General features: G+C 47.1%; 1 protein-coding gene across 1 annotated transcript; it reads left to right on the top strand.

Moving 5' to 3' along the window:
* The first annotated feature begins 246 nt into the window (after positions 1–246).
* AGPAT2 (1-acylglycerol-3-phosphate O-acyltransferase 2) lies at positions 247–26,472 on the top strand. Its single transcript, XM_081847248.1, has 6 exons — positions 247–655; positions 18,951–19,084; positions 21,487–21,662; positions 22,705–22,800; positions 24,585–24,657; positions 25,297–26,472. The coding sequence occupies exons 1-6, from the start codon at positions 462–464 to the stop codon at positions 25,461–25,463; spliced, it is 840 nt and encodes a 279-aa protein (XP_081703374.1). The 5' UTR covers positions 247–461; the 3' UTR covers positions 25,464–26,472.
* Positions 26,473–26,676: the final 204 nt, after the last annotated feature.

Raw genomic sequence — 26,676 nt, 5'->3', positions numbered from 1 at the left:
GTCCGTGTAGACAGTGCTGAGCTAGATCGACATGTGCTTCTGTTTAATTCTGTTTAATTCTGTTTAATTTAATTCTGTTTAATCGTGAGGACTAGAATCTTTCTTTCTTTTCAGACGGAGGACCTGATCAAAGCTCTGACTCAGCCCTAAAGCAGTTCCCTCTCTTGGAAAGCCAAGCCCGAACGCCGAAAAGCAACCGCGAGCGAGGAGGGCGTGACCGCCGGGTGTGTCCGCCCATTAAGGGACGGGACGGGCCCGGCTGAGCCTCCTCGAGTTGCGTGCCGTCACTGCTGCTGCCACTGTCACCTTTCCTTCCGCGCCTACAACGTTTCGCGCTCCACTACGCGGCTCTCCCGGGCTGTGCGCTGCGTGGAATCCCGGCAGCCCCTCTCCACAGGACCCCCCAAAAGGGGAGAGCAAGACTTTTTATTGCGGTCCCCCAGCGCTCTTTTGCGCGCAGGATGGAGACCCAAGGCGGGTGGCTCTTCTGGGTGTCCCTCATGCTGGTTCTGGTGGCACTGGCGCTGGAGCTCAGCCCACGGGCCAAGTTCAAGGCGAAGATTGGTTTCTACTGCGTCCTCTGCGTGGTTGCCTCCACCTTCACCGCCCCCGTCTGCCTCCTATGGAACCGAGGAAGGACTGTCCACAACATGACGTGAGCTTGGAAGCTTCTCCGCTTCCCCGATCTCCTTTATTTATTTGGGGTGTTCTTTGCAATAATAGCTGAGAGTTTGGGATACACACACACACACACACACACACACACGCATGCATCATAGCGGGTTGGACTAGATGATCCTTTGCGTCCTTTCCCATTCTACGATTCTGTGACATCCCTCCCACCGTTTCCTTTCCCGGGTCGGGATTCCTTTCCCACTCAGGGCGTGGAGCTCTGCGCGCGCTCGCAAGCTCTCCTCGTGCTTTTCTTTCACGGATGTTTAGCAGGCAGTTTGCAAAGTGTGGCAACGTTTGGAGGCTCACCTCTGCCAAGGACAGGCTCCTTGTTTTTCCCACACACGTGTCTTAATACAAGTGACTGCTTTTTTAAAATTTATGTTTTGCCGCCCTTAAAATATTTGCAAAAATCCACAGAACGCGGCTCATGCAATGTCTTTGGAAGCCGTTTTCTCTGCTGCCTTCTAGCAAAACTCTTAATGCAAGCTTTCCGTTTTGGTGACTTGTGGAGGGAGAGTTTTCCTCCTCCGCTCTTCCGGGTTTGCAAGTCCTGCCTCTTCCTGGAGAGTAGAGAGCAAGCTAGGATAGAGAAATCTCGCTTTAAACCAGCGGTTCTCAACAGGTTGAGAAAGGCTGCTTTTGCTTTCCATTCTCTTAAGAAACCTTGATCCTTCACTTCCTCAAATCTCACGCGCACACACTTTACAAGAGCCCCAAATCTCACACCGAGGTGGGGGGGGGCGGACTCTCTGTGCATAGTCTAGCAGCGCTTTTCAAACTTTTTCGGCCACCGCCCCCTTGCCTCCATAAACTCAACCTCAGCGCCTGCTACCCTACCCTATAAAAAGACATTGTTCAGAATTTTTTTGTTGGCATCCATCTGTCTCGAGAGACAGTGGAATGCGCCTCCGGGGGTGAAGTCAAACTGCTGTAGAATCACGGTCCCAATAACAGACAATAACAGACAGTAAAATTCAAAACAGCAACAATTAATTGCACATTTACTCAAAATCCAATTAAAACTCTTTGGCTTAATTGGAGGAACTTGATCCAGTGATAGCAGCTTTTCAAAGTGTAATAGTCATTTACACCTTCAGCGCCATTCTGCCCCACTCTTGTCTCTTAGTGCCCCCCAGAGAATGAGCCTCCTCCCCCCGCCCCGCCCCCCCCATGTTACTGCACACTTTGGGAACCACTTGGTCAGGGTGTCTTTTCACACCTCTACCTCCCCTTGCTATTGCAAAAAACAACAACCCCAAGAACAAAATACGCAGCTGGCTGCTCAGAAGACTGCCCCCCTCTAGACTTGGGGAAATTGTGCACACCCACCCAGCTATGACAGTTGTCTCCAGCATTCCTTCCTGACTCCAGTCTAAATTAAACCTGCCCAAAGCATTGATGCGTCATCTGTGTATGTTTAAAAAGTTCAAACCCTCCAAGTGCCCCTATTTTCTAGTGACGTTCCTGGTTTAGAGAAGCTGTCCTGGTTTCCGATTTGATCCCGGATTATCCCACTTTTCCTTAGGATGTCCCTAATTTCATTGGAGAAATGTTGGAGGGTATGGAGTTATCTGACCCCCCCAGCTATCTGAAGGCAATCCTGTATAGGGAAGGTGTTTTTTTTTTTTAATGTTTAATCTTTTATTACGTTTCAAATATGTTGGAAGCTGCCCAGAGTGGCTGGGGCAACCCAGTAAGATGTGTGGGGTATATATAGTAAAATTATCATTCTGGAATGGGACGTCCCTATTTTCATCGGAAAAATGTTGGAGGGCATGAAAGTTGCTTTCTGGCTTGCATATGCACCACATATTTAGAGCATATTTCCACCCACCCACCCCTGAAGAATCCTGGGAACCGTAGTTTAAGGGTGTTGGAAATTGAAGTCTTGTGAAATATAGTTCCCACGATTCTTTTGGGGAGGGGTGTTTTTAAATGTACAGTATAGCGCGAATTTAGCCTTTTTATAATAATAATATTTTATTATTTATACCCCGCCCATCTGGCTGGGTTTCCCCAGCCACTCTGGGGAATTTAATTTTTTTTTAAAGTGGAGATGTGAGTTTGGACTAGCTTCTTACTATTATATTCTCTCTCTCTCTCTCTCTCTCTCTCTCTTCTTAAAGAAAAGTAGACTGAGATCTCATTTCTCTTCCCTTATTAGTTTAGCATAATCCAATGAAACATTAATGAAATCGCCAGCATCTACTTTGCAGGCAGTTTCTTAAAAAATAATAATCAGCATGTCACCCAACATCTTCAGAGGTGTTTTATCCAACAATATCTCCTTAGAGTAGACACATTGGAATTAAAGGGCTTGACTGATTTGGGTCCATTGGTGTCAATGGACCTATTATTTAACGTGTTTATATTTATACCTGCTTCCTCCCAAGGTGGTATGCAAGGCAGCTCATAGCATTCAAAAGCAACATTCTAAAATACAATTATACAATAATTATAATACATCAACGTTGGACCACAGCTCCATTGCTTTTCTATCCCCTCCACCCACTTTAGTTTTGGAAGCCAGCTTGTGCTACACAGAACAGGGGTCACAGTTCCCCCTTCCATGAACTTGATTTCTTTCTCTGCAAGAGATCCATGATATATTTTCGCCTAATTAAATGATGTTGCGTAGTGGTTGGTCTAAGGGTGCTGCAGCAAAGATAATGAGCTGCTATTTTGAATCAACTCTAATTACAGCACTCTTGCTATGTGTGGTTTCTAGAATCAGGCCCTGCCTGGCAGGTAGCAGGTCAGTCTGGATTTCTACAGCATATTTTTTTTAAACACATGCTAGTATCCATATTGCTGAATAACCAACAGCAAAAATATTATGGCAATTTAAATGTTGCCATTATTTTGCATGAAATAACTAGGCCTGCATTTCCATTTCAGAGAGAGTGAGAGTGTTGGGTGGATGTTTTAGTGCAATAGTGTGAGTTGAGGTGTCTTCGCCCGCCTGCACATACTGACTTCTGAGCAAGGAGAGATCAGCATTCCAGACCCACCCAAATTTTACTTCTTTATAATGCTTCAGGGCATCTAGGTCTGTTGAAAGGGGTGAGAAGAAGATAACCTCTCTTTGTGGACCTTCACTTCCTTGGGTGATCAAGGGACACAACTTGAATTATTTCAAGCATCTAGCCCTCATGGTTACTGAGAGAATCTTGAAATTCATGCAACAGCCTTTTAATTATTATTATTTTAAAGCCCCAATTAACTTGCATTTCAACTGGTTTTGATGTTGGCTTTATTGGGACATTTCAGAATTTAATGTGCAGAAGTTCGGAGGTTGGGCATTGGAACAAAGCCACTCCTGTCAATCATGTGTCATGAAGTGATTGCTAATTGTTCTGCTGGTTTGCAGAAAATGTGTGTGTGCATTCCCTTTACTGCAACTGGAAATATATTGCACCAACATGGCTGTTCTCCAAACATGTGTACCAAAGTGTTTTTATGCAATAGACACACATATTCCTCTTGTAAACAGTGTAGGAGAAATATAGTACAGTGGTACCTTGGTACTCAAACTTAATCTGTTCCGGAAGTCCGTTCCAAAACCAAGGCGCACTTTCCCATAGAAGGTAATGCAAAACTGATTAATCCGTTCCAGACTTTTAAAAACAACTCCTAAAACAGCAATTTAACATGAATTTTACTACTGAGACCATTGATCCATAAAATGAAAGCAATAATCAATGTACTGTACTGTAAAATAAATAAGATAGTATTGTAGATGATAAAAATTAAAATATAAAAAAACCTAACCTGTACTGATGATAGTCATTGTTTGGATGGGGGCTTTTATCCATTTCCACAGTCACACAGTCAATCAATACATCAGTAGCTGAACTGGGTTGCACACAGTCACAAAAACAAATTAACCCAAAAAGCCTCAAAAACAAAACACAAAATAAATAGCAAAAACAAAAGCGCCAAACTTAATCCGTTCCGGAAGTCCGTTTGACTTCCGAAATGTTCAAAAACCAAGGTGCAGCTTATGATTGGTGCAGGCGCCCCCGAAACAATAGTCAACAGCCACATTGGACGTTCAGCTTCCGAAAAACGATCGAAAACACTTACTTCCGGGTTTTCGGCATTTGGGAACCAAGGCGCTTGAGAACCAAGGTACCACTGTATTAAATAAAAGACCTCTTTATTTAAAGTTTCTTTAAACACTTTTCCTGAAATGCCCTACATGGGAACATGGGTGTAGTCTGGATTTTTGTTGAAAGGACAGGCCTTTTGTTTTCTGGGGGGCAGAACCTCAGTTAGCTATGTATTTCTATTGATTTTGGAGGGGCAGCTGCCCCTCCCTGTCCCCCGTCCCCCCGAGCTGCACTCATGGGTGGCAAAACTGAGCTGGTGTGAAAGGGAACCTCAGTTCCACTCCACCCCCACCATCCGCCATGCCAACTGTTTTCTCTCATCCAAAATTGTGTGTCCCTTTCCCTGGTGGATACAATACACAGAAATGACTGCCTTAATAGTATTAAGTTCAGGGTCTAAATTAACTTGAGCTGCACCACCAGCAGTTTGGTGGTGTAGGCCTCCCCAGTGTGCTCTGCCTAGCCACCCCCACCCCACCCCCCAAAACCTGTGGTCACTTTTGTCAGCTGCCAAGATGAAATCTGATTACTGAATGCAGCCCTTTCTTCAGTACTATGAGGACTAGAACATCGATATATATATATGGAAAGAGAGAGAGAGAGAGAGAGAAGAGGTGTAGCTCAGGGACAGAGCATTCACTTGTAGAAAGCTTGTTGGAACCTCCATATATAGCTGGGAAAACATCCCCTGCCTCAAACCCTGGAGTACAGCTGCTTCCAGTCAGTGTAGACAATATGGAGCTAGAATGGACCTGTGTTCTGACTCCATAAAAGGCTGTGCTCCTATTTAATTCAGCCTTTTCTTCAAGTCCATGAGGACTAGAATGTGAGCAAATGTGAGATTTCTCTCCCCCTCAAGCAAAAATAAATGTGCCGGGTTGTGAGTGGGGCATGGGATGTGGGTGTCAGAATTCCCCTTTCACACCCCTTTCCTCCTTTCTTGTGTTGCTCCACACCCTGACAGACTGGAATTGTTTGGGTCCCATGAAGTATTCAGAGGTGTGTGAGCTCCAAACACACCTGTGTGTGTGTGTGTGTGTGTGTGTTGCTGTAATGATGCTTTCATGTCAAAAGCTTTACTTAAAGGAGGCAAGTTGAGGCAAGAATTTTGTTTAGCAGGAATGCCTGTGGAGAGGCCTGACACTTTGCCACACGGTCACTTATTTGCATGCTTTTTACAAGGACAACACCCACCACACAAAGGGCAAGAGGTGAGGAGCGTTCCTTTTGCGAACCCCCCAGGTGCGCATTCCCTTACAGGTAACATTCCAGGGGCTACAGGCCACTTGTAGGTATAGCTGCACACAAGTTGGAGGGTTAGATATGGAGTTAGTCATGTGCAGAGTAAAGTAAAGGTAAAGGGACCCCTGACCGTTAGGTCCAGTCGCGGACGACTCTGGGACTGCAGTGCTCATCTCACTTTACTGGCCGAGGGAGCCGGCGTACAGCTTCCGGGTCATGTGGCCAGCATGACTAAGCCGCTTCTGGCAAACCAGAGCAGCGCACGGAAACCTTCCCGCCAGAGCGGTACCTATTTATCTACTTGCAGTTTGACGTGCTTTCGAACTGCTAGGTTGGCAGGACATGTGTAGAGTAGACTTGTTTAAATTTTAAAAATGTGGCCTGCAGACACCCCATGCCTTTGGAGTACATGGTTTCTTCCCCCAAAGAATCTTGGGGAGTGTAGTTTTGCTCCCCAGGGAGCTACAGTTCCCAGTGCCTTTAACAAACTGCGGTGCCTATAACTCTTTGGGGAAAGCTAAGTGCTTTTAACTTTTTTATTTCATAAAATCTATACAGCGCTTCATGATTTAAGAAAGAAAAACTTTAACACAGTTAACAACAGAGACAAAAACAACAAAATTATCAACAGGAAGAATTAACAATAATTTTAGACATTCGAACAGTTAAAATAGCAATAGACTCACATCTACTTTCTAAATAGCTGCATAGGCTTGTCTACATAAAATTGTTTTTTGCAGGTGCCGAAAAGAGTATAGCAAAGGCGCCTGACCAATATCCATAGGCAGGGAGTTCTGGGGGTTAGAAAAAATTGAGTTCTGAGAAATGTTGGACGGGGATTATGTGTGATGCCTAACACTGGCATGTTAAATATAGGATAGATCTGCACCCTATATTTATCTATTTGGACTTCCCTCAATGAATCCTGGGAACTGCAGTTCACCCTTCACAGAACTGCAGCAGGGGCTGTACCTTGGAGCAGCAAACCTCCCCCTAAAAATGAAGATTATTGTCATGGTAAAGGGCTAAATTTAATAGGAGGTTGCTACTTATATTTAACTTAGGAAGATGCCTTCTACTAAGTCAGACTCTTGGTCTACTGTCTACACTGGCTGACATCAGCTTCACGAGGGGGCTTCTGGAAGGGAGTCTTTTCCCAAGACCTACCTGGAGGAGATCTGCTGGGTGTTGAACCCAGGACCTTCTGCAAGCAAAGCAAGTGATCTGCCACTGAGCTGCAGCCCTTCCTCATACATTTGGTGCCCTCCAGGTGTTTTGCACTAAAGCTCCCATCAGTCCCAGCCAGCAAGTCAAAACCTTGAACAATTCAGCTAAATGCTTGTTTGCAGAGCCTGCATTAACAGCCTGTCCTAGAAATATTGGCTGGCTCTCCTAGTTTGGGATCCTTCTGACACACAGGAACTCTCTGAGATTGTCCTGCAGACCGGACAGCAAACAACTGGTTGCTCAGCCAATCTGTTCCCCACCACCACCCCTTACTGCCAGTCCTCACATTCCCCTCCTAGCAGCTCTTCCCACAGGCCCAGCCAGATGAAGCCTGCAAAAGAAGGAGCAAAAGAAAAATCCTAATGTGTGAGCATTAGCCCCAGAAGCCACTTAAAAAGGGATCAAGGATGCAGCGTGGCCCACATGCAAAGGGGCGGTGATCACACTTACTCATCCTCTTAGAGCCTATAAATAGAAATCCTAGAAGCACATTCACCAGGGGTGGCAGAGTTTATTTATTTGCAGGGCATAGTAAGTTCTGGCATCAAGCAAACACAAAGGCCATTAAACAACAAGAGATTTTAAAGTCCTAAAGCAGCAGCTGGAAACTTCTCAGGCCACATGTGGCCTTTGGCCCTCTCTCTCCAGCCTCCAGTGCTCTTTCCTTGACCACCCCTCTGCCCCCAACCCTCTCCCCATGGGCCCTGCTGCTCCTGGAGTACATGAGTGTGCTTGGAATGTGTCCTTGAGCTGTGACAACACTGCTGGCCTGCCTGAACTGAGACATGTCTATATCTGTATATCTATGTATAGAGCAACCTCTGGGGCTGCAGTTGATGAAACTCTACTCAGAGTAGACCAATGAAATTAGGGAAGGGCCATGGCTCTGTGGAAGAGCCCCTGATCTGCATGCAGAAGGTCTTGGGTTCAATCCCCAGTGTCATCTTCAGGTAGGGCTGGAGAGTTACTGCCAGTCAGTGTAGACAATATGGAACTGAATGGACCAATGGTCCAATGACTCAATAGAAAGCAGCTTTTTATGTGCCAGGTTCGCACCAGAGGAAAAGACTCCTGTTCATTATCAACCAGGGTTCCAGAACAGCCTCAGAACTTAACAGTGTGGTTCTGGTTTTGCAGTTCTGGGGTTGCACACTTTTTGCAGCAGCCAGATGCCAGGCTGAATAGCGAGATGCCAGTGGACCAGTTTTGGGGATACAGTTTGACATTAAAAAAAAAAAAGTAGTAGTAGTAATGTTGTTTGTTATACAACCTTAGTGTAGGCCACCCTGGCCAGTAGGTCACCTCCAGAAGGGATTGATCTACTCCTGTGCCACAATTTAGTGGCTAGTGTGGTTCTTTCGAACACGTTCTCTGGCCTCCTTGGTCATCAAATATCCCTGCCCTGAGATTTATATAAGCTGCAAAGGGGGTTAATCTGGCCTTGTCCACAAAGGCTGTGATCTACCTAACTTTGGATTCCAAGAGCCAGGACTGGGTTTGTGTATAAGGCTATGTACACACTGCAAATTTAAAGCAACCCACCCAACCCCCTTAAAAAGAAAAAAAGAATCCTGGGAACTGGAACTCTGTGAAAGGTAAAACAAAGTCCCCAGGGCTCTTTGAGGGAAAGCCATGTGCTTCAGATGTTTGGTATGTACACTCAACCAATGGAAGGGAGCCTGTTTTGTTGGCTGGTTCTTGTTTTACAATAATCTTGTTAAGTTTATATTGCTCCTTATTCCTTCCTAGAATGGAGCGGCTCCCCTTTGAAGAAAGTTTGCAGCAATGGGGACTTTTTAATTTAAAGAAAGCCTTTCTTTGCACAGCACATAGTTAAACGATACTGCCACAGGAGGCCGTAACAGCCACCAACCTAGACGGCTTTAAAAAAGGATTATACAAATACATAAAGGAGGAGAGGGCTAATGAGGGCTACTGGCCATAATGGCTGTGCTCCGCCTCCATAGGTGCTTCTGAATACCAGTTCCTGGAAACCACAGGAGGGGAGAGAAATCTTGTGCTTGATTTCCCCTTTGGGGTATCAGGTTGGTCACTGTAAGAACAGAGCACTGATCCAGCTGGTGGTTTGTAGATATAATAATAATAATAATAATAATAATAAAAAAATTAAAAAAAAATTAAAAAATAAAAATAAATTTTATTTATACCCGGCCAGAGCCAGGCTCAGGGCGGCTAACAGCATTAAAATTTCAGTAAAAAACATAATAGGGGGGGGGGGAGAGACACCAATTTAAAATATAGGTTAAAATGCAATTTAAAATGCAGCCTCATTTTAAAAGTAGCCCATAGATCAAAACCACAAGGGGAGGGAAACATAAGGGTCAGACTGAGTCCAAACCAAAGTCCAGGCAGAACAGCTCTGTCTTGCAGGCCCTGCGGAAAGATGTCAAGTCCCGCAGGGCCCTAGTCTCTTGTGACAGAGCGTTCCACCAAGTTGGGGCCAATACTGAAAAGGCCCTGGCCCTAGTTGAGACCAATCTAACCACCTTGCGACCTGGGACCTCCAAAATGTTGTCATTTGTGGACCGTAAGGTCCTCCACAAGGCATACCAGGAGAGGCGGTCCCGTATAAAGTGATTCAAGGCTGCATAGATGGGTCTTCTGCATCAGCCCTTCCAATTTTATTCTCACAACAACCCTGTTGAGTTGAGAGTGAGAGGGGTTGCTTCAGACTTCACAGCACCTGGGCTTCCCTTTGTGCTCATGCTATGAATAAAGTGTGGCATTTTCATTTGGGCCTTTTCTGAGGAATCTTCAAAGTCCTTAGAGGTGCATAACCAAGTTGTGTGGCAGTGCTGGCTACTCCTGTTTTTCAGAGAATTTGGTGCCTTGAATCAGGCTTACTGTATGAATTTATGGTTGAGGCCTTGTCAGAATGAGGCCACCCACACAGGCAAGAATAAGGAAACAAAACAAAAAAAGGCATTCTACATACCTAGGGACGCTTTTGCCTTTTATTTTTTAAACTGTTTTCTTGGGGGGAGGATTTCCTGGTGCAGCCGACATCTGTGTCATGAGGAAAATGTTGCAATGCTTTCTGATAGGGCTGTGGTGGTGGTGGAGCTGAGTGTAACATCATGACCCTATCGTCATTTCAGTCCTGGGTGAGGGTTCGAGATGCTGTAATCAGAGAGTGATTAAAAATCATGACATAAGGAAGTTGACTGTTGCAAAAACGCCGTGTTCCTTTTCGACAAACACTGTTTCCTGTGTGCAAAGTCTGTCTCTGTGTGTGTAAGGTTGTGTGAGTGAAGGGGGAGGAGGGAGAGGTGGAAGGCAGCAAGTCTGCTCTGGACTCGCCCCTGGCACAAAGAGAGGCTGCCTTAGACTGAGTCAGTCCATCTAATTCAGTGTCACCAACACTGACTGGTAGCAGCACTGGCTTTCCAGGGTTTTAGATTGGAGACATTCCCAGCCCTACCTTGATATTCCCAGAGGGATTGAACCTGGGCCCTTTGCATGCAGAGCAGGTGCTCCATCTCTGAACCCTGGTCCTTCCTCCTGGACAGAAGGTTGCCATAGAGCAGGGGTCAGTAAACTTTTTCAGCAGGGGGCCGGTCCACTGTCCCTCAGACCTTGTGGGAGGCTGGACTATATTTTGAAGAAGAAAAAATGAACGAATTCCTATGCCCCACAAAAAACCCAGAGTTGCATTTTAAATAAAAGGACACATTCTACTCATGTAAAAACATGCTGATTCCTAGACCGTAGGTGGACCGGATTTAGAAGGCGATTGGGCCGGCTCTGGCTCCCGGGCCTTAGTTTGCCTACTCATGCCATAGAGGATGTTCCTCCACCCTGCCTGCAAAAAAACAAACAAAAAAAACTAAAAACTAGCATGCTCTGTTGATTTTGCAAAGGAGGAGATGGAAGTGCCATGGCTTGCAAAACTGCAATGGATTGGCTCTTACTTCAGAACCATGGAATGGAGTCTTTCTTCATAGGAGTGGACCATTGCCAGAGGCAGGGCATCTCCAGCTAGGGCTGGGAGTGAGTCCCCCCCTGCCCCCGCCCCAGTTTGCTCTGATTCAGTGAAAGGCAGCTTCCTAAAAAGAAGAAGAATACCACCTCTTGGGGTGGCTAACAACTGTGAAGCGAGGGAGTAATTTTAGTAGTGCTTTACAGTGGTACCTCGGGTTACATACGCTTCAGATTACAGACCCCACTAACCCAGAAATAGTACCTCAGGTTAAGAACTTTGCTTCAGGATGAGAACAGAAATTGTGCTCCGGCCCTATTAGCTAAAGTGGTGCTTCAGGTTAAGAACAGTTTCAGGTTAAGAACGGACCTCCGGAACAAATTAAGTACTTAGCCCGAGGTACCAATGTATTTATTTATTTTCCTCTGGCAACAGAAAAAAAGTTTGTTTCATAAGGTTGTTATAAGAACTGGACGTCCTCCCATTAGATGAGGCTAGGTACAAATGCAAGCATACCTGTAATGGATCCTGGAAGTCCGTTTTTTCCTTGGCTGTGCTTTTACTGTACTAGGCTACATGTGGACATAAGATGAGCCTTGGTGGATCAGGCCTAAGGGGATCTTAGAGTAGTCCAGGACCCTGGACCCAATACAGTGGTGCCCCGCAAGACGAATGCCTTGCAAGACGAAAAACTCACTAGACGAAAGGGTTTTCCGTTTTTCGAGGTGCTTCACAAGACGAATTTCCCTATGGGCTTGCTTCACAAGACGAAAACATCTTGCAAGTTTGCTTCCTTTTTTGTAAAACTGTTAATACCCGGGGAATCCGCGCTCCGCAAGACGAAAAAATCGCAAGGCGAAGCAACTCGCGGAACGAATTAATTTCGTCTTGCGAGGCACCACTGTAAATTCCCTATGCAAATTACTCTAATTTGCACATGAAGATTTCCCAGAAAATTCACATCACCAGATTAAGAACATAAGGAGAGCCGGTTTGATCAGGCCAGTGGCCCATCAGGCCATGCTGTCCTCACAGTGGCCAACAAGTTGCCCCCAATAGGAAACCAGCAAGCAGTTGGCACGAGGGCACTCTCCTCTCCTGTGGTCTCCAGAAACTGGCATTCGTAAGCATTACTGCCTCCAACTGTGTATGCAGAGCATTGGTGTTAGGGCTACTAGGCACTGAACACCTCATCTCCTCCATGAATTCATCCAATTCTCTTTTAAAGCCATACAGGTTTGGTGGCCATCAGGGCCTCTTGGTCCTGGCCCACTGATGAGGCTGTGGGAGACACCCACCCTGAATGACAGACACCCAGGGAGTGTCCCACTTTGCCTCTGTCTCAGTGGAGAAGCGTCACCCTCAAGTGGCACAAATTTCTGGAGAGGTCTCTTTTAAATATTGCGAGATCTCATGGAGCACGTGAGACTTCACAAGACTTTGGCAGTATCTTGCAAGATGATATCTTGCAAGACAGATGTCAGATGTTAGAATCTGGATTCAAGAAATTGCATACATGGGTCCAAACTGACAAGAGCTCCACCTGCTCAACTGCTTAGAAGCGTGAGGGAAAAGCAGCCAGGCCAGTTTCTGGGGACGCGGCCTTCTTGCTGATGAGTTAATTTGCTGCAGAGCATCTAAGGGAGGAAAGGCGGTTCCAAACCCCAAAGCACCATGTATATTTAATGACTAAAAAAATTCCTTCCAGTAGCACCTTAGAGACCAACTAAGTTTGTTATTGGTGTGAGCTTTCGTGTGCATGCACACTTCTTCAGATACAGGTTTACTACACCTATCAGCTAATCACCCATTCCCACCATCCTTCTGAGTAATACCCGTCCCCACCCTCTCACTATATATAAAGTTCTGGTGACTTCTGTTTCAGTGTATCTGAAGAAGTGTGCATGCACACGAAAGCTCATAACAATAACAAACTTAGTTGGTCTCTAAGGTGGTGCTGGAAGGATTTTTTAAATTTTGTTTTGACTATGGCAGACCAACATGGCTACCTACCTGTAACTATTTCATGACTGTTTATTAAGTTTCTGTCTTACGATACAAGAAAGGTAGTCTTTCTAGCATAAGATCACCCCCAGTGAGCTTCAGGACTGAGGTGGGAGGGATTTGAACCCTGGTCTCAATCAGGGCCTAGTCCTCATTTAATCCCCACAACAACCCTGTGAGGTAGGTTATGCCGAGAGAGGTAGTTACCGGCCCCCAAGGTCACACCCATGACCTTTGTGACCAAATGGATGGATTTAAACCCTGGTTTCTCCCAGGGCATAGGGACATGGGTGGCCTCTTGGGCTTGCCAATCAGAAGGTCGGCGGTTTTAATCCCTGCAACGGGTTGAGCTCCTGTTGTTCAGTCCCAGCTCCTGTCAACCTAGCAGTTTAAAAGCATGCCAGAAAGTTCAAGTAGATAAATAGGTATCGCTCCGGCAGGGAGGTAAACAGTGTTTCCTTGCTCTGCTCTGATTTCGGTGTTCCATTGCACCAGAAGCAGCTTAGTCATGCTGGCCACATGACCTGGAAAAAACTGACTGCACACAAGCGCCCGCTCCCTCAGCCTGTAAAGCGAGATGAGTGCCGCAACCCAGGTTTGTCTGTGACTGGACTGAACTGTCAGGGGTCCTTAACCTTTACCTTTTGTCTCCCAGGGCACCTAACAACTTTACTCCAACACACTAGAGAGGCAACAGGCCGTTCTGGGCTTTTGAAGCTGGAAGGTGGGGCAAGTTACACATTATCCCAAGAGTGCACACACTAGCTGGAACACTCATCCACCACTCGTCTACTCTCACCTGAGAGAGGGCAGGGTCCACTCCACTGCTCTCATGTGCCCAGGGAGGAGTTCTCTGGAGAGAAGCCAGGTACAGAAAGGAAGAGGCTTGGTGCCTTGTGAACCAAACAACTGAGGACCTCCCTGTACTCCAGCCAGGGTGGCAAAGCACTTCATGCTAGTCAGTGTAGACAACAATACTGCACTAGATGGACCAAGGGTTTGACTCAGGCAGCTTCCTAGGGACGCGGGTGGCACTGTAGTCTAAACCACTGAGCCTCTTAGGCTTGCTGACAGAGCTCCCATTCCTCGGTCCCAGCTCCTGCCAACCTATCGGTTCGAAAGCACGCCAGTGCAAGTAGGTAAATAGGCACTGCTGTGGCGGGAAGGTAAATGGCATTTCCGTGCGCTCTGGCACTCGTCATGGTGTTCCGTTGCACCAGAAGCGGTTTAGTCATGCTGGCCACATAACCCGGAAAAAACTGTCTGCGGACAAATGCCAACTCCCTTGGCCTGAAAGCGGGATGAGCGCCGCAACCCCATAGTTGCCTTTGACTGGACTTAACCATCCAAGGGTCTTTTACCTTTACCTTTACCAATGCAGCTTCCTATGTTCATCATCATCACCATTATCAATACGTTCCTGTATAATTCAGCTCCTTATTGAGAACCATGATGACTTGCTTGTTCTTCTTAGGGGAAGGGCTACAGCTTGATGGAAGCACATCTGCTTTGCATCTCCTAGGTTCAATCCCAAAGACAATTACAATGCAGCAATAATTTGTCATGATTCAACACAAATCCAGCTGTTAAGGGGTGTCTGGGGTGTTGGTGAGGCATAGTACCACTGGTGGGGGACATGCCGTGCTTCTTCCGGGGATAGTCTGTCCACCTTGGGTCCCCACCCTGCACTCAGCTCTCACCTGTGGCCCCTAGAAGCTGTCAGCATGCAACAGCAGCTTCAACTGGCCAGCTAAACCAGGCGAGGAACTTCCCCTGCATGTGAAGACAGGCTGCGGTGGACAAGACCAATAGTGGGTCCAATGGTCAAGAAAGTTTGAAGGGAGACCATCTAGGAGAAGGAAAACTCTGATCTTATACCTTTGCTGCCTTGCGGGACATCTTCTGGAAAAGAGAAGACTAAGCAGTAAACCCTACACAATTCCAGAGTGAAGTCTGTGGGATGGTTAGGTGGCACCTTGTATGCCTCCTTTGGGCAACTCCTTCAGCCAGACTAGTGCCAAACATATAGCTCTGGCAACTACCAGGTGGCTTTAAGAGAGGATTGTGGAGGTAGACAAGACTATCAATGGCTACTTGACATGATGGCTATGCTCTACTGGAGGCAAGATGCCTCTGGACACCATAGAATCATAGAATCATAGAGTTGGAAGAGACCACAAGGGCCATCGAGTCCAACCCCCTGCCAAGCAGGAAACACCATCAGAGCACTCCTGACATATGGTTGTCAAGCCTCTGCTTAAAGACCTCCAAAGAAGGTGACTCCACCACACTCCTCGGCAGCAAATTCCACTGCTGAACAGCTCTCACTGTCAGGAAGTTCCTCCTAATCTTTCTTGTGGTTTGGAACCATTGCTCCGTGTCCGCTTCTCTGGAGCAGCAGAAAACAACCTTTCTCCCTCCTCTATGTGACATCCTTTTATATATTTGAACATGGCTATCATATCACCCCTTAACCTCCTCTTCTCCAGGCTAAACATGCCCAGCTCCCTTAGCCGTTCCTCATAAGGCATCGTTTCCAGGCCTTTGACCATTTTGGTTGCCCTCCTCTGGACACGTTCCAGTTTGTCAGTGTCCTTCTTGAACTGTGGTGCCCAGAACTGGACACAGTACTCCAGGTGAGGTCTGACCGGAGCAGAATACAGTGGCACTATTACTTCCCTTGATCTAGATGCAATACTCCTATTGATGCAGCCCAGAATTGCATTGGCTTTTTTAGCTGCTGTGTCACACTGTTGGCTCATGTCAAGTTTGGTCAACCAAGACTCCTAGATTGCCAGTGATTACCAGTGATTACCAGTTGCTGGTAATCACAAGCGGAGAGTTTCTGCTGTTGCGTTCCTGCTTGTGATCTTCCCATTGGAGGCATTTTGCTGACAACTGTGAAAAGACAACGTTGGATGAGATGGGCCTTTGGTTCAATCAGCAGGACTCTGTCCATGGAGGACTACTGTGTTTGCAGGTCTTCCATCCCCAGGGGCAGTCTAGCTCAGAAGGGCAGTTGCCGGGAGGTGCAGGTGGGGAGAGTTGCTGTTGCATTTGTGTCCTGCTTGGCGACTTCCCTTTGCAGTACCTGGTTGGCCACTTTGAGGACAGAAAGGTGGACTAGATGGGCCATTGGCCAGATCCAGCAGGCTCTTCTTACCTTCTTAAAGTGGGTAGTGTAGATTTCCTGGGAAATTTTCATGTGCAAATTAGAGTGATTTGCATAGTGAATTTATTGGGGTCACTAAACTTTAAGCTTACTGAGATCATCTGGTTGACTGTTTCTAGTTCTCCTGTATGTTGCAGAGGCCAAGCTGGCCTCCATTAACATCGCAGAATTGAAGAGTTGGAGGGAAACAGAGGGTCATCTAGTCCAAACTCCTGCAGTGTTAGGAGTTGGCCATTTATTTTCTCCACTCCCGTGTTGTTCAGAACAGTCTTCCAGCAGAGATTCATCAGGCACCCTCACTTTTGACTTTCAGGCATCTTGGTTTTGTTTTGTTTTTATGCTGTCCTTTTATATATTTTGTTGGGGAGGTCAGTCTGGATGATGCCCCAAGTCCTTTCTGATTCTGGGGTCCCGTGCCCAGTGAGGGTTAGCATCTAATGGAGAAGGTTGCTGAACAGGTCAGACAAGTTTCTTCATAAGAACTTAGCTCAGAGGTTTTCAACCTTTTTGTGTCCATGGCTCCCTTGACCAACTACATTCTTTCTGCGGCTCCCCTGTGGGGAAACATGCTCTGAGCCTCAGAAGCTGTTATGCCACCCCTTGCCGGCAGCCCCTCACCCCCTTTTGAACACCCTCCCTTGTGTTCACTTGGCTTCCTCTCCTTTCCCCCCTTCTTGGGAGTCTTCTGGGCAGCAACTGCAGCTGCCCCAGTCTCAGAACCGCCAAAGAAGACTTGGCAACTGTGAATGTGAGGCTTGCACCTTACTCACCTTGGGTGGCAGCAGTGGGCACCACCGGGCCTGCCTGCCAAGCCTCCCACTTGTCTGCCCATTCCAAACAGCCAGGGCTGACAGGCTGGCTGGCTGGGCTCCCTCACCCACTTGCTTGCTTACTCCAAGGCAGCCTCAACTCCTGGCCAGCCCCAGGGGCCCCATTCACCTGTGGAGCTTTTAGCCAAGGCTGCTGCAGCAAACAGCCACACAAGTCCTTGGGAGCCAGAGGTGCAAGAGGGCATCAGAGGAGATAGGGGAGGAAAGAGGGACAGAGGCCAGTGTTTCCCGCGGCACCCCTGACCATCATTCAAGGCACCCCAGGGTACCACAGCACACTGGTTGAAAATCCTTGCCTTTGCTGGCCACATACACATTCTCATCAGCATCCCCAAAGAATGAGCCAGGTTGCAAGAATTACAACTAAGTGATGGGGCCCTCCAGACTAATGGGGGGGGGGTGAGTGAGCTTTCCTTCACCCCTTTCACCTACTTGCAAGGGGGAAACAAGAGCCAGAGAGGTGTGTTATGAGCTGAGCTGGAAGCAGCCTGGAAGCTGGAGACACAGAGACCTGCTTGCTCTGTGCTGGATCCAAAGCTATGACTAATGGAAAAGCAAGATTTGTTGGTGCAATTATTATTATTATTATTATTATTATTATTATTATTCTTTGTACCCCACCCACTCTGGGTGGCTTCCAACAAAGATTAAAAACACATTAAAATGACACACATTAAAAACTTCCCTGAACAGGGCTGCCTTCAGATGTCTTCTAAATGTCAGGTAGTTGTTTATCTCTTTGACATCTGATGGGAGGGCGTTCCACAGGGCAGTGCCATTACCGAGAAGGCCCTCTGCCTGGTTCCCTGTAGCTTTGCTTCTCGCAGTGAGGGAACTGCCAGAAGGCCTTCGGCGCTGGACCACAGCATCTGGGCAGAATGATGGGGGTGGAGATGCTCCTTCAGGTATACTGGGCCGAGGCCGTTTAGGGCTTTAAAGGTCAACACCAACACTTTAAATTGTGCTCGGAAACGTACTGAGAGCCAATGTAGGTCTTTCAAGACCGGTGTTATGTGGTCTCGGCGGCCGCCCCCAGTCACCAGTCTAGCTGCCGCATTCTGAATTAGTTGTAGTTTCCGGGTCACCTTCAAAGGTAGCCCCACATAGAGCGCATTGCAGTGGTCCAAGCGGGAGATAACTAGAGCATGCACCACTCTGGCAAGAATGTCCGCAGGCAGGTAGGGTCTCAGCCTGCGTACCAGATGGAGCTGGTAGACATCTGCCCTGGATACAGAATTGACATGTGCCTCCATGTACAGCTGTGAGTCCAAAATGGCTCCCAGGCTGCACACCTGGTCCTTCAGGGGCACAGATACCCCATTCAGGACCAGGGAGTCCTCCACACCAGCCTGCCCCTGTACCCCAAGAACAGTACTTCTGTCTTGTCAGGATTCAACCTCAATCCATTAGCCGCCATCCATCCTCCAACCACCTCCAGGCACTTGCACAGGACCATCACCGCCTTCACTGGTTCTGGTAATGCTATGAGCCCCTTCATCCTATGCTCAGGTTGTGAATATGTGTAAAAAGAATCACATATGCTGAAGACACCACAGCGTCCACTGACCTTCATTCCAAGGAAACCACACCCAGGGTCAAGCACTTGGAATCCCTGGAGTCTCTCACTATTTGGCGATTGGGGTGGCACGTAACGATTTTTTCCTCAAGTAGCCAGTCGCTTTTCATGTGATTTTATTTGTTTAAAATGCTCCCATTACCTGACCTCTCATTTCCTCTCCTGCCTACAGGATCATCAAAAATGTTGTCCGGAGCTTCAAGTACTTATATGGGCTGAGGTTTGACAAGAAGGGCCTAGAGCACTTCGAGGTTGAGGGGCCCTGCGTCATCGTTTCGAACCATCAAAGCATCTTAGACATGATGGGTGAGAATAGCCAGAAGAAGCTTCCCCTTGACCCAGCACTCAAAACTGGTTCACGTGGTGATGACATTTTCTCAGAGTAGAACAGAAATACAGAATATAAAATGCAACATAATTTGTATAAACATGAACAGCTAAGCGAGGCAGCTGTAACTAAACAACAACAACAACCAGTGCTCACCTAGCCTAGAATATAAAATACAGTTCATTGCACAGGCTGCTTGAGACATGGTATTCAGAGCCTTTTTTAAAGAGTTGTTTGTGGTGATGTTCAAGAGGTTAACAGGCAACGAATAGCTATGAACTACAAAGCTGTGGAACCACCACTAAAAAGGCACCCTCTCTCTAGAATCCCCACCAATTTCACTACCCAAAGGCAGAGGGCAAATGACTAGGGCCAACATTTCCGATCTTTAATGTGCAGGCAGATTGAAATGGGTACAAATGGCCTTCCAAATAATTGTTGTCCCAAAGCATTTTGGGCTTTAAAGAATTACACACACACCAAAAAAAACCACAGTGCTTTGAATTGGGCACCTAAGCACACCAACCAGCAATACAATGGAGATGATAAAGGCATTTTGAAGTCTGGTGGCTGCCTTTAAAACCATTTGAAGTCTCTGAGCCATCTATAAGGGCAGCCCCATACAGTGCTCATTACAGAAGTTAAGCCTAGATCTAATTAGAACACAGATGGCTGCAGCTAGGTCCACGGTAAGACATTTTTAAATATATATATTAGTTGACTGAATATCTGTTGGCTGCTCAAGCACAGATGTCTAAAGATTAAATCAGGGCAGGGAACCCTTTTTAACTTGAGGGCTGCATTCTATTAGAAACCCATAAAGGGGTCGCATGCTGGTGGGGGGGTGGAGCCATAGACTAGGACCTGAGTGTTACAGCAGATGTGACTCTTAACCTTTTGTCCAGTGAATTCTGCGAAAGTTGGAAGTTTCGACAAAAGGACACCCTGCACATCTCTCCATCTTCTAAATTTAGATCAGGGGTTGGCAACCTAAGGCCCATGGGCCGGTAGCGGCGCACAGGGCTTGTCTAACAGACCCATGGCAACCCCTGCCACCCCCCCAGCCCACTCTTACTGGCACAGCACAGGGACTGACTTCTGGGTTGATGGCGCCTGTGTGCATGTGCACAGGTGCTCCTCTGACCTGGATGTGCACCAGAAATAGTGTGTGTGCATGGGCACTCCCCTGACCCAGAAGAGCGCACGTGCATACACGCTCCAGCCAATCCTCCGATGTACGGAACATGGACCGGCCCATCATCTGGTAACCTTGCCAACCTCTGGTTTAGATCCTATCAAAGTATCAACATAGTTTTGAAAGAGGTGCAAGGTTTATCCTGTTTGCTTGCTTGCTTGCTTGCTTGCTTGCTTGCTTGCTTGCTTGCTTGTTGTTACCTGCCCTTCACCCCAAGGCCCCAGGACGAGTTACAAAATTAAAACAGTTTAAAACAACATACAACTATAAAAATGAAGTGGGTCCTTATGCAGGAAGAGGACCCTCTGTGTTAACCTCAGCACCCAAGAGGGTCTGTAGGGAAGGAGGGGGTCTTTCAGGTATTTGGATCCTGAGTTGTTTTAGGGCTTTGAACACTAAAGTGAGCACCTTGAATTGGGCCCAGAAATGAACTGGTGATTGGTAACTCTCTCACCAGCCCTGTAAGGTACCAGCGGGGTCTTCTCTGTCCAAATCTAACACTCCTGCCCTGTGTTGCCGCAATGGGGACTCCCTGATAAGAGAAAGGGAGAGGATCCGTACTGGACCACAGAGCAGAACTAAGCATCCCGCCTGCTGTCCTAGAATCATAGAATCATAGAGTTGGAAGAGACCACAAGGGCCATCGAGTCCAACCCCCTGCCAAGCAGGAAACACCATCAGAGCACTCCTGACATATGGTTGTCAAGCCTCTGCTTAAAGACCTCCAAAGAAGGAGACTCCACCACACTCCTTGGCAGCAAATTCCACTGTCGAACAGCTCTTACTGTCAGGAAGTTCTTCCTAATGTTTAGGTGGAATTTTCTTTCTTGTAGTTTGGAACCATTGCTCTGTGTCCGCTTCTCTGGAGCAGCAGAAAACAACCTTTCTCCCTCCTCTATGTGACATTCTTTTATATATTTCAACATGGCTATCATATCACCCCTTAACCTCAACTTCTCCAGGCTAAACATGCCCAGCTCCCTTAGCCGTTCCTCATAAGGCATCGTTTCCAGGCCTTTGACCATTTTGGTTGCCCTCCTCTGGACACGTTCCAGTTTGTCAGTGTCCTTCTTAAACTGTGGTGCCCAGAACTGGACACAGTACTCCAGGTGAGGTCTGACCAGAGCAGAATACAGTGGCACTATTACTTCCCTTGATCTAGATGCAATACTCCTATCCCTTTAGGCTTGATGGAGATCCTCCCAGAACGCTGCGTCCAGATCGCGAAGCGGGAGCTCCTCTACTTCGGCACCGTGGGCCTCATCATGTACCTGGGTGGTGTCATCTTCATCAACCGGAAGAGAACCAGCAACGCCAAGTCCGTGATGGCCGGAGTGGGCCAAGCCATGATGAAAGACAATGTGAGTTGCAGGCAGGAGGCGGGTTGCAAATATGTTTGCATGTGCACGCACTTGAGAATTGCACTGTGGCATTTTATCTCCAGTAGTTTTATCCAGTGGTTTTATCCTAAAATGCCACTAATCAACTCAATGAAACCTGCAAAGTATTACCTGTGTATATCAGTCACTTGTGAGAAGGACAGTTATCCTTTATTTCATTGTATTTAAACTGTGGCATCTTAAACTCAAGCGCTGGGTCCCAGGTGGCGTCCTGCAATGAGCACATGCAAAGACACACCGGGTGGTCCTTCTGACTAGGTAAAGGTACCCCTGCCCGTACGGGCCAGTCGTGTCCAACTCTGGGGTTGCGCGCCCATCTTGCTTAAGAGGCCGGGGGCCAGCGCTGTCCTTCTGACTATTCTTCATTTATTCTTCCATGGATATCCCCCCCCCCAAAGGAGCCCAAGATGGCGTACATGTTCCCCCTTCTGCTCATTTAATCTCCACAACGACCCTGTGAGGGAGGCTAGGCTGAGAGGCAGTGACTGGCAGCCAAAGTACCTCCAGTGAGCTTCACTGCCAAGTGAGGAGTTGAACCCTGGCGTCTCCCAGGTCCTAGCCCACATTTAATCCCCGCAGCAGCCCTGTGAGGTAGATTAGACCGAGAGACAATAACTGGCCCAACATCACACCCAGTGAGCTTCATGGCTGAGTGAGGATTTGAACCATGGTCTCCCAGGTGCTAGTCTGACACTCTAACCACACTTACTTTATAGGACATCATCTCAGTAATCCTAACAACAATCCTGCAGGGTGGGCCAGAATTATTTCTTGCCTCCCATCTTGTAGCAGATAGTGGACCGAGGGATCTTACTCTCTTAAGACAAAGTGAAGTGAATTCATTGGAGACACAAGGTTTGAACCAAAGCTCTGAGAAGCTGAAGTCCTTCTAAGCATCATGGCAGAGTGGGGGTTTGAACCCTGGCCTCTCAGGTCATGATCTAGCACTCTAACCACTAGGACACACTGTCGGACTTTGAGAGTTGTATGTGTCTTTCTACAGGTCAAGGTGTGGATCTACCCAGAGGGTACCAGGAACGGGAACGGGGAGTTGCTGCCGTTCAAGAAGGGAGCTTTTCATCTTGCCATTCAGACACAGGTAACCAACGGATTTGTTCATGCAAAGCATGCACAGTGGTTAGAGACCCCACCCCATCTTTATTCAGCATTTTGTACTTGTTTACGGGGTGGTTACAAGCAAATGGAGACTCATCCTGATTTGCTTGTGTTTAGTATTTACATACCTTCCCATTAATCATTAGTTTACCACACTTTAAAGGTAAAGGGACCCCTGACCGTTAGGTCCAGTCACAGACAACTCTGGGGTTGTGGTGCTCATCTCACTTTACTAGCTAAGGGAGCTGACATTTGTCCGCAATCAGTTTTTCTGGGTCATGTGGCATCATGACTAAGCCACTTCTGGCGCAACGGAACACTGAAACCAGAGCAGTGCATGGAAATGCCATTTACCTTTACCTGTTTATCTACTTTCACTTTTTGGTGTGCTTTTGAACTGCTAGGTTGGCAGGAGTTGAGACAGAGCAATGAGAGCTCATCCCGTCTTCGGGATTCAAACCACCAACCTTCCAATCAGCAAGCCCTAGGCTCAGTGGTTTAGACCACAGTGACACCCTTAAACCCCCTTTAAACCATTAACCCCCCTTTCATTGCATGAAATTTGGAAGGCAATGGAAGAGTGGGTGAAGTCAAACTTTTGGAGGGTTACAGTGCCGGCTGTGGCTGTAGAGACCGATGCAGGAGAGACATGTTTCGTTGCAGCATGTTGTTGCAACAACATGGTTGTTATGCTGCTGGTGCAGCATGGCATTTCTTCTCTGTGGTCATCCCAGCAGTCATTTCTCCTCTGCTGGTCACTGATATGGATGCACAACTTGTCTGTCTCTAGGCACTGCTGTCATCTGCATAGGATTCCCACACTGTGGGATTAATGTTGCCAGCCTTCATGCCATGTTTGTAGACATCTTTGTAATGTGGAGTTGGTCTGCCTGCAGGCCTGGTGCCTGAAGCCAGCTCCCAAAGAGCTGGGATCCCCAAGGACGTGCATGAACCAAATGTTCCAGTATATGCAGTGGAATCACCCCCATGAAATAGTGACAGACAGAGGCCAGCCCATTATATGAAGCCCAAAAGAAGGTCCTGAGTGCAGCAGTCCTCCTCTGCCGTTATTCCTCAGCAACAGAGGTAGACTGCCTCTGAGCATGGAGGCTCCATGTTCAGCTATCATGCTTCCTGCAGTTGGATCAGGCCAATAGCTCATTTAATCCAGCATCCTATTCTCAGAGTGACCAACCAGATGGCTATATGGGAAACACACAAGCAGGACAAGCAACAACAACTCACACCTCCATCAGTTTCCAGCAACTGTTATTCAGAAGCATTGCTGCCCCCAACTGTGGAAATGAAGCATAGCCTTTATGGCTGCTAGTGCCCTTCCATAGCCCTCTCCTCCAGTCATTTGTCTAATCTTCTCTTAAAGGCATCTGTGCTGATGACATTGCTGCCACTTCCATAGTGTAACTCTTTGTGCACTTTGTGAAGAAGGACTTTCTTTTCTCATTCAGTTTTATTGGATGTTCTCTCAGTCAGAGGGAGTGAGGAATAGCTTTTCTCTATCCACTTTCTCCACGCCAGGCATCATTTTGTAAACTTCTATCATGTCGCCTCTTACTTGCTTTTAATTGCACTGCTGTTGCATCAGTGTCACCTTGCAGAAGATACCCATTCCAAAATCTGTGAACCCAGAGGGATCCTAGGGCCAAAAGTGGGGTATAAATCCTTTTTTAATATGCATGCAGTAGCAACAACAGCAGATCTCTTTGAGGTCAGTTGCTAACCATCCCCCATGCCTTCTCTTGTCTCCAGGTCCCAGTAATTCCTGTGGTGTATTCCTCCTTCTTATCATTTTACAATTCGGAGAAGAATCTCTTTACATCAGGTATGGTAGTGGCTGGTCTGCAAACTGTCCTCTTCCCAGACCCTGTGCATTATTTTTAGAAGGAGAGGTCTGCCTGGTGGTCTGGACCCTTGCACAAAATAGCCAATATTCCAAAGCCCTTTCAGAGTTAATTCAGGGGGGGTTGCTGTCACTGGAGGCTGCCCCATTGACAGGGACTTCTTGGTGTTGGCTCCCCATTTTGTGTAATGCCCTCCCTGGCAAGGTGCGTCTGTATCTCTCACAACTGATTTCCAGGAAGAATGTTTAAACATTCCCAGTTATCCAGGCACTTGGTGGCGTTTTTTAGTGTGGCAGCATCTGCACGTTGGAACTCCCTGCCTGTTGACATCAGACAGACACTTTTGCAGTACTCTTTTCGGCACCTGCTAAAAACATTTTGATTAGACAAGCTTGCCCAGATGTTTAGAAAGTTGATGCCACTTTTAAGCTGGCTTTAGTGTATTGTATTGTTATCTTAACCTTTCAGAAATCTTAGATTATTGTTGTTTTTTCCTTATTGATAATTTAGTTATTTTATCTTTTTTTACAACCTCTTTGTTTTTTGTTTGTTTTTTTACAGTCAAGCGATGTATAAATTTGACAAAATAAATACATAAATAATTTGTTTACCCTCACCAGGCAAAATCCAGATCGAAGTCTTGCCCCCCATACCAACTGAGGGTCTGACTACCATGGACGTTGACGACCTCACCAACAGATGTTACAGCAGCATGAGGGCGACCTTCCTCAGGCTGTCGGGGAGGCCCAGTGAAGTCAACGGAGAGGCATCCAGCCTTGCACAGTGACAACTTTTTGAAGACCCCCGTGCAAAAGATGCACACCTTTCGAAACGACCTGTTGCCAAAAACGAAACTTTGTGGTGTTTCTTCTTTGCTTAGGATGGAGGAGGAAAGTTCGCAAACTCTTCCTCAAAGTCCTAGGGAAAGGGAGATGGGGAAGGGAACACCTCTGCATATATCTATCATTATCATTCCTGTTCTCGTCTTCAGCTTCCCTTCCCCAGATCAGCCACCACCAACGCACAAATTAAACTCTCCAACTTGTTGCTGTGACCCTTCGGAGTTTTGGGGGAAAGCCCCTTTGACTGTCCAAAATCCAGGCAGAAATGTGTTCATTTTTCTCTCTCTCTCTCTCCTCTGCTTACTTGAAAGGGCTTGGATCTCACCTGTTCAGCCATTCCCTATGTTCTAGGGTTATTGTTCCTTCAGCCACACCTCATTTCCATGGGGCTCTATGGGGCTCTAGGTCCCGTCCTCCCTTCCCTTTGGAAGTTGAGAACAGTTTTAACAACTTTGCCTCAAGTTTGTATAACTGGACAGGGAATTATGAAATGATGTCTCTCAGCACTGTTGAGGTCTTTCACTGCTTGGGGTATGTGTTTTCCACACACACATTCCTTAGACATGCAATGTCTCCCTTCCTAAATATCAGTGCAATTCCAACAGTCTGGGGCCCACTTCTCATTGGGTGGGAGCAATGTCCCGAAATGGGTTTCTGTACAGAAACAAGTAGTAATAACGGGAGGTGCTGGCTTTTTATCATTTTAATCATATGTACTTTAGAGGATTTGGGTGCAGAGTTCCAGGATGGGTTGGAGGGGGAACCCCACCGAGGACGGTCTCTGTGAAACTCCAAGGATGGAGGGTCTCCATTGGAGCTGCAAAGACGGGCGACCTTAGCTTGTCCCTTTGTGTTGGTTCTCTGTTTTATGTTGTGGGTGGAGGGGAATGTCTCTGGGAAAGGGGTATTGGAGGTAGGAGAGCTTTGGGCTTCAAATACCAGAGTTTCTGTTAACTTGAAAAGTCGTCCTTGCTTTTTAACAGGGTTAGGGGAATCCGGATGTTGTCGGATTTCCATCTGCTCTAACCACAGTGATGGATGCTGGGAATTGTAGTCTCGTCAACAGCTGGACAGCTACAGATGTTAGCTTTCCATGAGGTCAGGCCAAAGGCCCATCATTACAATGGGAAGCAAGTGACATCTCCCCATCTGTTGGGA

This window comes from Podarcis erhardii (assembly GCF_964252035.2).
Source record: "Podarcis erhardii genome assembly, chromosome: Z".
Lineage (NCBI taxonomy): Eukaryota > Metazoa > Chordata > Lepidosauria > Squamata > Lacertidae > Podarcis > Podarcis erhardii.
The sequence above is the reverse complement of the archived record's forward strand: the minus strand, read 5'-3'. Positions and strand labels throughout refer to the sequence as shown.